Source organism: Triticum urartu, chromosome 3A, assembly GCF_056163025.1.
Source record: "Triticum urartu cultivar PI428250 chromosome 3A, HENAU_Tu73, whole genome shotgun sequence".
NCBI lineage: Eukaryota > Viridiplantae > Streptophyta > Magnoliopsida > Poales > Poaceae > Triticum > Triticum urartu.
Window position 1 is genome coordinate 721,066,183 of NC_141875.1, and position 11,141 is coordinate 721,077,323.

General features: G+C 44.4%; 1 protein-coding gene across 1 annotated transcript; it reads right to left on the reverse strand.

Annotated features, from left to right (window-relative positions):
• Window positions 1-223: 223 nt before the first annotated feature.
• LOC147982157 (DIMBOA UDP-glucosyltransferase BX9-like) lies at window positions 224-10,333 on the reverse strand. The gene is made up of 2 exons (XM_087514249.1): window positions 9,381-10,333; window positions 224-1,241 (listed from the first exon to the last, which is right to left on the reverse strand). Exons 1-2 carry the CDS (start codon window positions 9,889-9,891, stop codon window positions 352-354), a joined length of 1,401 nt encoding a protein of 466 aa, XP_087370375.1. The 5' UTR covers window positions 9,892-10,333; the 3' UTR covers window positions 224-351.
• Between the last annotated feature and the right edge of the window lie 808 nt (window positions 10,334-11,141).

The window sequence follows — 11,141 nt, forward strand, 5'->3', positions numbered from 1 at the left end:
CCTGTTACTTCGTTATGGTAATAGTACTAGAATCTGACCACAAGGTAAAAATGTGGATGTGTTCTGATAGATTGTATTCACCATGAAGGTGTCATGTGTGTTTTAACATTGTATAATTATTAGTATTACTTTCTTCGTTGCTGCTAATTTTGTTATGACTCTGCTAAACTAAATTGTATTATTTGCTAGATAGAATTATGCAAAAGTTTCCATAGAAAAAGAATTGTGTAGAAGTTGGCAGAAATGTATTAAGCAGTATGTAAGCCTTCGCTCATATGCAAAACAAGCCCACTATCACGACATTCTAAGTTTGAAGACTGAATCCACATGAAAATAGGAAACATATCTCTTCTAAATGGAAGGAGGTAGCGACGTTATAAAATTCACCAACAAATCAATTCTAGTTTGCGAAGAGCCTCCTTTCTTGATGCATCGGATTGCTTTGTCCTTCAGATCTTTTGCCCTTCGCCTCATTTCCGCACCTTCTTCTTGGCACAATAAGTTTCGAACATTCCTCTCGATCTCCCCCCTCTCCAACTTGCCTTCTAACTCAAATCCTATCTTCCACACCTCCTGGACATACCTTGCATTTATCATCTGGTCGGCGAAATGGGGTCTACATAGCATTGGAACACCCTCACTTATGCTCTCCAACGTCGAGTTCCAGCCATTATGGGTCCAAAATCCACCAACCGCCTGGTGCCCAAGAACTTCTTGTTGTGGGGCCCAGCTCACCACCATTCCCCTACCTTGTGTCTCTACCTCAAAGCCATCAGGTAGGCCTACCTTCTCCGAACCATGAAGCAAGTCATGCCTGATCACCCAAAGAAATGGAATGCGGCTATTGGCCAAGCCCAATGCAGTCTCCATTAGCTCTTCCTGGTCCATCGACGCCAAGCTCCCAAAGCTCACGAACAAAACAGACTCTTCCTCCTTCTTGTCCAGCCAGTCCAAACAAGTTCGATCTGGAGCCAGCAGGCTGCTCTGGGTACCTGAAGATATCTTGTGAAGCGGACCAATCGCGTACACTGGGACACCCATGCTATCACTGACCTTTTGGAGCTCAGCATCTTCGAGGTCATAGAATGTGCTGAAGATGACACCAGAAGAACACCTTACTGATTCCACGATGCATTCTAGACTGGTGGAGATTGTTTCATGTGGAGTTGTGTTTGAGAAGACCATGTCTCGCACCCGGAGTGGTTGGAGATCATCCAGTGGCATGTTGAGTTGTGAATGGTCTGAAATTTTGGTAAGAAAATGCTCAACCACCAGGTGACATAGTGAGGATACATATGCATTAGTAGGAAACTAGAACCATAAATATGTATGCCTAGTTATTAATGAATTGTGATTGTGGTTGTGTGTGGTGGAATGCATATGTGAATGCGAGTAGTGATGCATGTTTACAAAACTTATATAGTAAGAGGTGGCTAGAGAAAGACCCCACTGCACTCGGGTGCACTGCCCCATGAAATCCCACCAACCAATCCTCTCAAGATCCGTGCATCCACTATATTATGTATAATTCGCCTTTGTGTCGTATTCGAACCACGAAATCATTTAACCACTCATATTTTGAAGCCACTCACATGTACCAAGTGTGCGGGACCATGGTTTTCACTTCCAATTTCAGACTTGTTTCAGCACCAACCGAAATGAATTTCAGTGATATTAGTTTGCATTCTGACCAAAGTACAGAAATATTCACTTGAAATTCAATTCAATATTTAGAAATACTTGAAAATATTTTGAAAAGTATTTGAATTCCTGTGTACTGCTGAAATTGTTGAAATATTTTGACTGAAAGATAAATATTTCAGTATCTACCGAAATTATTGAAATTAAGTGAATTCCATCGAAAACCTCTCCAAAAGTTAAAACCATGTGCGGGACCCACCTGCAAGTTATGTTGTCAATGCCAGAGCATGCTCTCTCAACTGCCAACTACTGCTGTCAAATCATGTCCTGTGCTTCCTCTCCCTTCCTCTCTAGTCCCCAGCACGCAGTAAAAAAAAATTACGAACCTGTCTGCTCGCTCGTAGTATGTACTAGCTCAGTGTATACTTATAAAATCATTTTAGCTGGCCCTAATAATTCTGTACCGCCCAAAAGCTATCATGTAACTATTTACACGAAACTAAATAAACTATTCCTCGGTTTACTTTTATAACAGGTTTTAGATAGGGAAACACTTTCCTACATACGTCTGTTGAGGAGCATTCTTCAGACTCGTCGGATGACCTTGAATTGTATTTTAATGTCATTGCTGAGATATGCCCTGAAATCAAACCCGATACTAATCATCTGATTTTCTGGCCCACACCCTATAATCTCTTCTTAAATTAATCGCCTGAAATAACTCTCCCATCTCTTCTGCACATCGCCAAGCTCGCCATGCCCCTGGATGACTCTCCTCTCGGTAGCACGAATTTCAGATCCACCCGTCTGCGGCCTCCGCACCACCTCGTCGGTGTGCCATCTCGTCCGGCAGCTTTGCAGAGGCTGACCCACTAACCTGCTCGCCGGCGAGCTGGTAACCTCTCTCGTCGCCATGCTTAACTCTGCCAGGATCGGCCCGGCTACACCTACGGTTTTGGCCTCCAATCCACCTCGCCTGATCGCCGGCTTAGATTGGAAACAAGGCCAACAGGGGCAGGCTCTCACGCCATACAGGAGGGTGGATTACCAGGCGATATTGCATCTCAGCAAGTCAGCACCACATGCCAAAGCTAGGTGACGCTGGTGAAGCGCATGTGAGTTTCCATTGATGCACTAGCTTGAACTGGATTGCATTTATATCATTAATTCATCAGGAATGAATGGAGAAAGCATAGTTTGTATTGTTCTTTTTCCATTAGGACATTTTGATTATTTTATGAGTTGTAGAGTTCTTCTCCATCGTTCTTGGATTTGTTTATCAAATTTTGTTAACTCCTTCGCATGATTATATCTCGCATTGCAGGAAGGTAGTAAGATGCATCACGTCTTTCCACATGGCCATGGTGACAGAGACAATGTCTTCGCACTTATGCTTGTCGATCGTGCCACTGCCATGGATGGTGTAGTGCTTCGTGATCACCATGGAAACGAATCTTCGTTTAACCGAGACAAATGGTCAACATTTGTGGAAACATATCATATGTAGTTTGAAATATATGTTTTCCTTTTTTGATGGAAACAAATCTATATAAATATGGAAGCAATTCTCTGATATATGAAAATAGTATCGTAATGATTTAGAAGCAAAATGTGTATCTTTGGAAGCATGGCGTATGCATTGTGCCCAAGTGATGCAAAAACTGGTCATATGTGCATCATTTTTGTTGTATATGGAAGCAAATCCTCATTTTTTTTAGATGCAAGTTCCAAATTCTTTGGAAGCAGATTCTCATTTCTTTTGACGCAAATACCAAATTTGTTTGGAAGCAAATTCCTATTTCTTCGGACACAAATAGCAAATTCTTTTGGAAGCAAATTCTTGTCTCTTTGGACGCAAATGCCGAATTCTTTGGAAGCAAATTCCCATTTCTTCGGACGTAAATACCGAATTCTATGGAAGCAAAGTCCCAATGTAATTTGCCTTGAAACCTTCAGTAACAATGGTAAAAAAAAAGGGTTTGATTGAATCATATATGTGTGTGTATTGTTGGAAGCATTTTATTGTTACACTGGAGACAGTTCTATGGTCATTCGAAGCAAAAGAATATCTGCAGTATAAACAAAATATGGTTGCTCTAGACAAAAATTTCACCGGTTGATATGGAAACAAATTTGCTATTGAAATAGAAACAAAACGAATTGCTGAAGTGCTAGAACCTTTTTCATATATTACTTCCGTGTCACGAATACTAGCCAACAATCTGATGGGAAACTCATTATCAGTAGTCTGATTCCCAGGGCTCCTCTTTTAGATAGCTTGGACAGAAAGGAACGGATGGAGTAGCATTTGTTAGTACTACAATTATTCTAATAATGATATTCCAACCACAGTTATGACGCAACTGTATCACCTGAAAATGTCACGTCGACATAATTACTCATCCAATCCACTTACAGAAGCCGGAACTAGAAAAAATATTGAAGCTAGTACAGGGCATGACATCCAGATGGATTTTTTTCTATACTTAATCTCCACTGACAGAACAGTACTTCACCTATTACTACCCATCCTGATTTATTGGTCGCCTTAGTATTTTGCGCTAATTTTTTTTCCATAGATTCAACTATGAAAATAAGAATGCATGTCATCATAAATTATATTGTTGGATTCATATTTGAACATAGTTTCCTATAATGTTGTTTTTGGTTACATACATTAACATTTTCTTAGTTAAATTTACTGTCAAAATTTTGCATGAAATGCGAAGGGACCAATAAATTAGGACGGGGGTAGTACCATTGATGGTCAATACGCTAGTTTTTAGTGGATCTCACTTAGTCACGCAAAATAACTGATAACTATATGTCTCGAAATAGCCTTTCGCCGCGCTTTATAAATAAAGCGAACAACACAACAAAGACATAGTCGAATGATATATGATAGTGATAAAACAAATATAAACATACAACATGAACGTCCTAATACATCGCCATGACCCGACAGCCGGTGTCATAGCTCCACGACAACGCCCTCGAGAGGGTTACGACGCCAAGCGTCGCCGGTGCCGAGTCCGCAGACATGGATTTTCATCCAGAACCCTGCTGGTATAGGGAAGAGGCCGCGAGAACGTCCTCAAGAGGATATTGACACCCCCAGACGTCGCTGTCGTCGGCGCCAAAGCACAGAGGTTTCACTTGGGAACTCCTCTGCCCCACAGGAGACACCAGGCAACCACTGCGACGAAGATCAGCCCATCCAACCCCCACTGCAAGAGAGCAGACCAAAGCCTTCCGCCGCTACTCCTCTTGCCGCCCACACAACCAAGAGTTGAAGCCACCACTACCACTACGGAGCCCGTCAGAGAGCAAAGCCCACCTTTCGAGGCCGCCTCCTCGGCATCCAAGGACGATGCCTACACCGACGCCATAACAAGCAGACGCCGTCCCCAAGCAACCCATGGAACTCCGCTGCGACATGGCTGGAGGTGACCGGAGCAAGCACAAGGAACAACCTGCCCCGATCAGGGGGATCCGTGTCAACCCCTGCCCCGGCGGGCCAGCTCGCTCCATCGGCCAACTGCCAGCCTACACTACTAGGAGGGGCAGGCGTCGCCCCATCAGGTCTGCTTGTGCAAAAATAGATGGGAAGACCACTGCGCCATCCGGCACCTCCGGCCGCCCAGTGGCAGCAAGCACCTCTGGACACCAATCACCATCACCTCCAAACGCCCCCCACAGCATGCTCTGCCACCGATGCGCCACCATCGAGGGCCACCACACAACGTAGCACACAGGACGTCGCAAGCTCTAGGAGGAGATCGTCACACGCCCACCGCATGAACTCCACCTCCACCACATTGCCACCTCCATCGAGCACTTTAGAGATGGCCAACCGCGACCCAAGTTGCCCCAACGTGCCCCAGACCGCGCCGCTCGCCGGAACTGGCCGCAGTCGCATCAGCTGCCGCCAGCGCATGGCAGGGCACGCCCCAACCCAGCATAGCCCACCACGCCGCAGGGAAGACCTTGGGCCGTTGAAACACAGACCTGCTACCGCGTCTCCATGATTGAGCATCGCAGCGCCCGCGCACGAAGATGCCGGCCCGCGCCAGCCACTGCCGCACGTGGGGATGAGGAATCCCCGCCGGCACCGGCGCCGGTCAAGCTTCGCCTGGTCGCCCCCTCTAGCAGCGAGGGGTGGGAAGGAGGGGAGAGGAAGTGGAGAGGCATCCGATGGCTAGGGTTCCTCCACTGCCATCCGCAGGGCCGCCTGAGGAGGAGGGGAAAGGGGAGTTTGATAACTATATGTCGGTAGGCATCGCCCCTTGCTCGAGTGTACACACCAATACAGTAACAATTTATTCTATAAAAATAATCATTACAAAAACTATTGATTAAATAATATATTCTAGAACATATTACCATCAGCGTTAGTTTTTACTGTCCAGTTTAAAAAACTAACTGTAAAAAAGGTACGAAACATTTATTAATTACTTAGAAAAATCCAGAACATATTTCAATCAGAGTTTAGTTTTTACAGTCCATTTTCAAAAAGTTACTTGTACAAAAGCTAGCATTGACAGACAGGTTGCATTTATTAGGAGCATCGTGGTACTGTAGAAGATCCCATCCGGAGTATAGTGCGGTTTGCCTTGGGGGCAGACCGTTTGGTCCACAGGTGTATATATACACTTTATATGTAAAAAAGAAAAAACATTCTAAAATATTTTTGGAATAAACTTGATCTTACATTGTACTTGTAAAAAACCCATGAAAGAAAGGACGCAGCTTCGGTGCCTTAAAGGCACCTGCCTTTGGGTCATTGATATGTGGGCCAGTCATCTATTGGGTCCACATGTCATAGACACAAATGTAGGTGCCTTAAGGCACCGAAGCATCGTCCTGAAAGAAAACCCCCGTTGACCTCATGGTAAAAAAACAATTATTCGGTCAACATAATGTGGATAGTGACTTGTATATACCAACATTTTTTGTATTTTTGCCCTCAAGTCAATGCTGTGTTTTTATTTGCGAAGTTATATACTAGTACAAAAGAAGTCAAGTTTATTCAAAAAACTTTGAACTTTTTTTACTCTTTCCGTAATTATTTATTTTCCCTATATAGGGTCTATATACTCCCAGGAACCAAGGGGTATTTCCCCGTTACACACACAACTTAAGGCAACAAGAAAGGCGTCGGATTTTGGAAGTGCTTACCATCGAGAGTTATTCGTCCGCATCGAGCAAGCCACTTTTATGTTTACTAGCAAAAAGACCCGTGCGTTGCAACTGGAGAAAGAAAATCTACTCATATCTCTAGCTGGGTCAGTTGGACAAACTGTGCGTGCCCGGTTGACAGGTTATGAGATCGAACCCTCCCATCGGCAATTTTATTTTTCTCCGGATCAACCAAATACCGTACGTAAAATTAATTAAAGCGGGACCAAACGAAGCGGGACGAAATTAAGAATATCACCTCACTTTAATAGTAGGTATAGACTTTGATTTGCTTGCTTCCATCTCAATGCTAGTCACTCCAAAATGCCAGTTGTTTTTATCCATACGTCACTACTTTTGCATGCAATCGCACTCAACTCAATGTGCCATCTATATTTCTTTTACAACTCATTCTTGGGACTTGCATTTGGTGGAATTGTTCTATATTTCCCATTCAATTGGTGCTTGCTTTAGGGTTTTCTGATTTTTTTATTGTTTCTTTATGTTTTCTTTCCAAATTTCCTTGCAACATAGGATAGTGCTTCGTCTCTTGTCCGGACTAACTGGATAGCAGTTGATTTGCAACTTCCTCCCCAACTGTGGATGTACAATTTCAGTGTTGGCACCTCATCCCGACTATCCTACGAGTGAGATATGTAACTTCATATATTCCCCCAGCCATCTTGACTCGCGCATGAGGAGGAATCTGTCTGGCGTCATGGTGGCGTTGATGGCAGAGAGGTCTGGCAAGGTTGGTGCATCAGTTCTGCTCTGAGGATGGACCGATGGAAGATGGAGGTGATGGTCCTTGCAGCGTGTGGTGCTCACTGGGAGTGTGCCGGACCAGTGTGGGACCCAATCCAGGTAGTTGCTTGGATGGGACACCCGGCTTTAGATGTTAGACTTTGGTATGATGTCTGTTCGGTATTAGGACCGGACATTCGGCACACTTTCATCAAGGGGATAGTAGTAGCAACAACGTTGCCAAGATGGTGATTTCAGGCTTATTGATGTATCACCTTGTATGATCTTTGTGAATAATTAATAATATAGCTGCATGCATCATCCAGATGCAGAGGCCGAGGATACATCCTTCTTTTCAAAAAAATAATAATTCCCCATCCATCTGTCTAGCAATCAATGTGACACTAAAGTTGGTTTCTACAGTATTAACATTGGTTCCTGGAGCCCAAAGGTTGCACAGAACAAAGTTCATCAAAACATACACGTATGATACCTAGTTTTGTAGAGCTTGCCGTGAGAGTTTCAATATTGAAAGCGGATCTAATTCTTGATATTATATTCAAAATTTATATCATTTTGCAAACATAATTAAATGCACGTGAAGACATAGCACTTCACTGTGGTAACCCATGTACATCTTCTGTGCTTGCATGTTCATGTTGCCATGCATATTTAGAACCACCTTGGGCCAAATTTATTACTCTCTCAGATCCATATTAATTTTCGCTGATTTTAGTACAACTTTGTATGGCGGAGTTCTAACTTTGGTATAAGTCTGGACAAGTATGTTTTTCTTTCCATTTAAAAGCGTGAGCTCCATGAAGTTAAATGGTCCAGCTGCACTATTAAGACTTTAGGTAAAAAATATTCTTCTAATTCAAGAATGTTTCAACTATTACATGAGTATATTTGAGGGTTTAAAAATAATGGTTGGCTTGAGTTATAAAATGTGTTGTTAGTTCTAAACAATGCTCCATGTATCAAATGAAAAATCTCTCCGACAACACCAAACTGTCCATGAAAACTTTTCTAACTATCCAAAACTCATCCTAAAGCATTGTAGAAAATAACACAAACGTCAACATAAAACAAATCCCGCAAAAAGGATATAAAATAAATTGACATGACTCAACATCGGGAAACTACATAAATGTATTTAGTAAAGAAAAAGAAATGGCATGCATCCAGATGATCATGTTCTTCCATTACTGCAGTGTCATGAATGTACATGACCCCCCCCCCCCCCCCCCCCCCTAAATTTCTCTGTCGCCTCTCCATTTAATGTGATGTGTTTGCTGGTGCTGGTGTACACTCAACTAACTTGCTAAACAGTTTATTTCACTGATCAAAGCATAGCGTTTTTCGATATTGTGGCGTCCATGTTCTTCGCATCAACTATAATTTATCTCCGTCGTTATATATTAATTGTTATTAATGGAATATCAAATTGCTAGTTTGTAAATATTTGCTTTGCTCAGTTTTAAGTTAATTTTGATACAATAATATACCAACAAATATATAATATTGCCGATTCTAACTATTTATGCACAACATGGAGTTCGTCTGAAAACTAGGATGCCATAAGTCTTTTCACTTAATGAATATTTAACACAATATATTTAACATATGCAGGATTTATATGGTGTTCCATGAAAAAAAATGTTTCCTTCAATTTGTAGTTATACTATGTGTTAAACGTCCAACTGAACTAAGCAATCCCAAGGGGGGAAAAGGTAAATTAAACGTGTGAGATTATCAAACCATCGAGATGATCTCATAACAGTACCTCCGTTTGTTTGTCAGGTGGAGGGATGTACCTTGTGGTGGGAGGAGGCCCTTGTCGCAGAGCGCCGGGAAGGCCATGAAGGCGACGAGGCAGGCCGCGCCGGCCGTACGCAGCACCAGCGTCGGCACGCCGAGCCGGTCGGCGACCACCTGCATCCCACGGAGGTTGGAGTCCAGCACGAGGCACGCCGCCGCTCCCTCCTCGTCCTCCTCCAGCACCGCGCGGAGGCTGTCCTGGAAAGGCGCCTGCAGGCGCTCGTTGATGCGCAGCACCGCCCCAGCGAAGTCGGCGTTACTGCCGGTGGGGACGAGGTCGGCGGTAGGCACGCCGGCGCCGACGGGCACGAAGCGGTAATCCGCGGGGTAGCGCTCAGGGTCCGGGGCGTTGAAGGCGGCGTGGAAGATGGTGACGCGGAGGCCCCGGGCGTGCAGCACGTCGGCCAGCTGAAGCATCGGGTTGAGGTGTCCCTGAAACAGCAGCGGGAACATCAGCACGCGCCGGGTGGCAGTGGCGCCGCCAGAGCTCTCCGCCGCGCTGGCCATGGCTTTTGTTAGGAAGGAGGAGAGTGCCTGATTGCTGATGGAGATATGGATCAATATACTCCAGCAGTGTTGGCTTTCATATAGAGAAAAACTAGTAAGGATTAGTAGTTGGCTAATTGGATTGGATCGAAATAAAAGAGGATCGAATGATTGATGAGCGCATTGATTGGGTTAGAGCGGGAGAAGATGGTTGGATGGATACTGGAGGCAAGGACGAGGATTGAGTGTGTGGAGGAGGACAACGCCGACCGCATCCTAGCACACTACGGATACGCACCAGAGGTGTGGCATTCCTGCTTCCACACATGGAGAATCACCATACAGGTTCCGCCCACGGATGTTACTTTCTTGCAGTGGTGGCTAGGCCAGAGGATGCGCTTCAAAGGAAAGATGAGGAGAGGCTTCGATTCCGTTAAAATTCTAATTGTGTGGTCCCTTTGGAAACAGCGCAATGCGTGAGTGTTCAACAACATATTGAGGTAGAGAACGGCGTTGCAACTTAAGACAGAGATACTAGAAGAAATAGACGAGTGGAGAAAGGCCGGTCTAGGCGGAGTCGGTGCTCTAGATCCTTTCGCGAGAGAGTAGCCTTTTAGTGATAGGTGAAAAGCAGGCGCTGGTGTGGGTTCTCCCTATGACTTGTTCGCATCTCGTCAGGGATCTTGTACATAACTTTCTGCCTTTTATAAAAATACAGTAGACCATTGGCATACTCTTGAAAAAAAAAGTGCATGGTCGAATTAGGGAAATGTGTTAGAGGAGCATTACTAGCAGATCCCATAAAAAGGCCCCCGACCCGGGAAATTCCAGCTGATATGCGGGTTTTGCCTTTTTGGCGGCCCAAACAGGAACTACATATCAGCCCGGCCCATAAAAACAGTGTGACCCGGATATGTGGCCCTCCGCTGCTATATACACCATGGTTTTGGTAACCGCTCGAGATATTCAGTTACCGCGTTTACCGCTCCCCCACGATAAACACTCGTACCGAGCAAAAAATCCCGAGTTTTTTGAAAATTTTGAATCAAAAGGCTCACTTTGTAGTTAAATAAGCTGCATCTGTGCTCTAAACAGAGAAGTTATCATGGCCCAGTGGCAAAGGTGTTGTATCCCCAGACCTTAGTCGCGGGTTTGAGTCTGGCTACGCACTCTTTTTGTTAACTTTTTGAGATGCAAAAGTTTTTACCTATGAAAAATTCTGGAGAATTCGGGGATCGAACTCAGGGCGCCTGAGCAAGGGATAGCTGCAG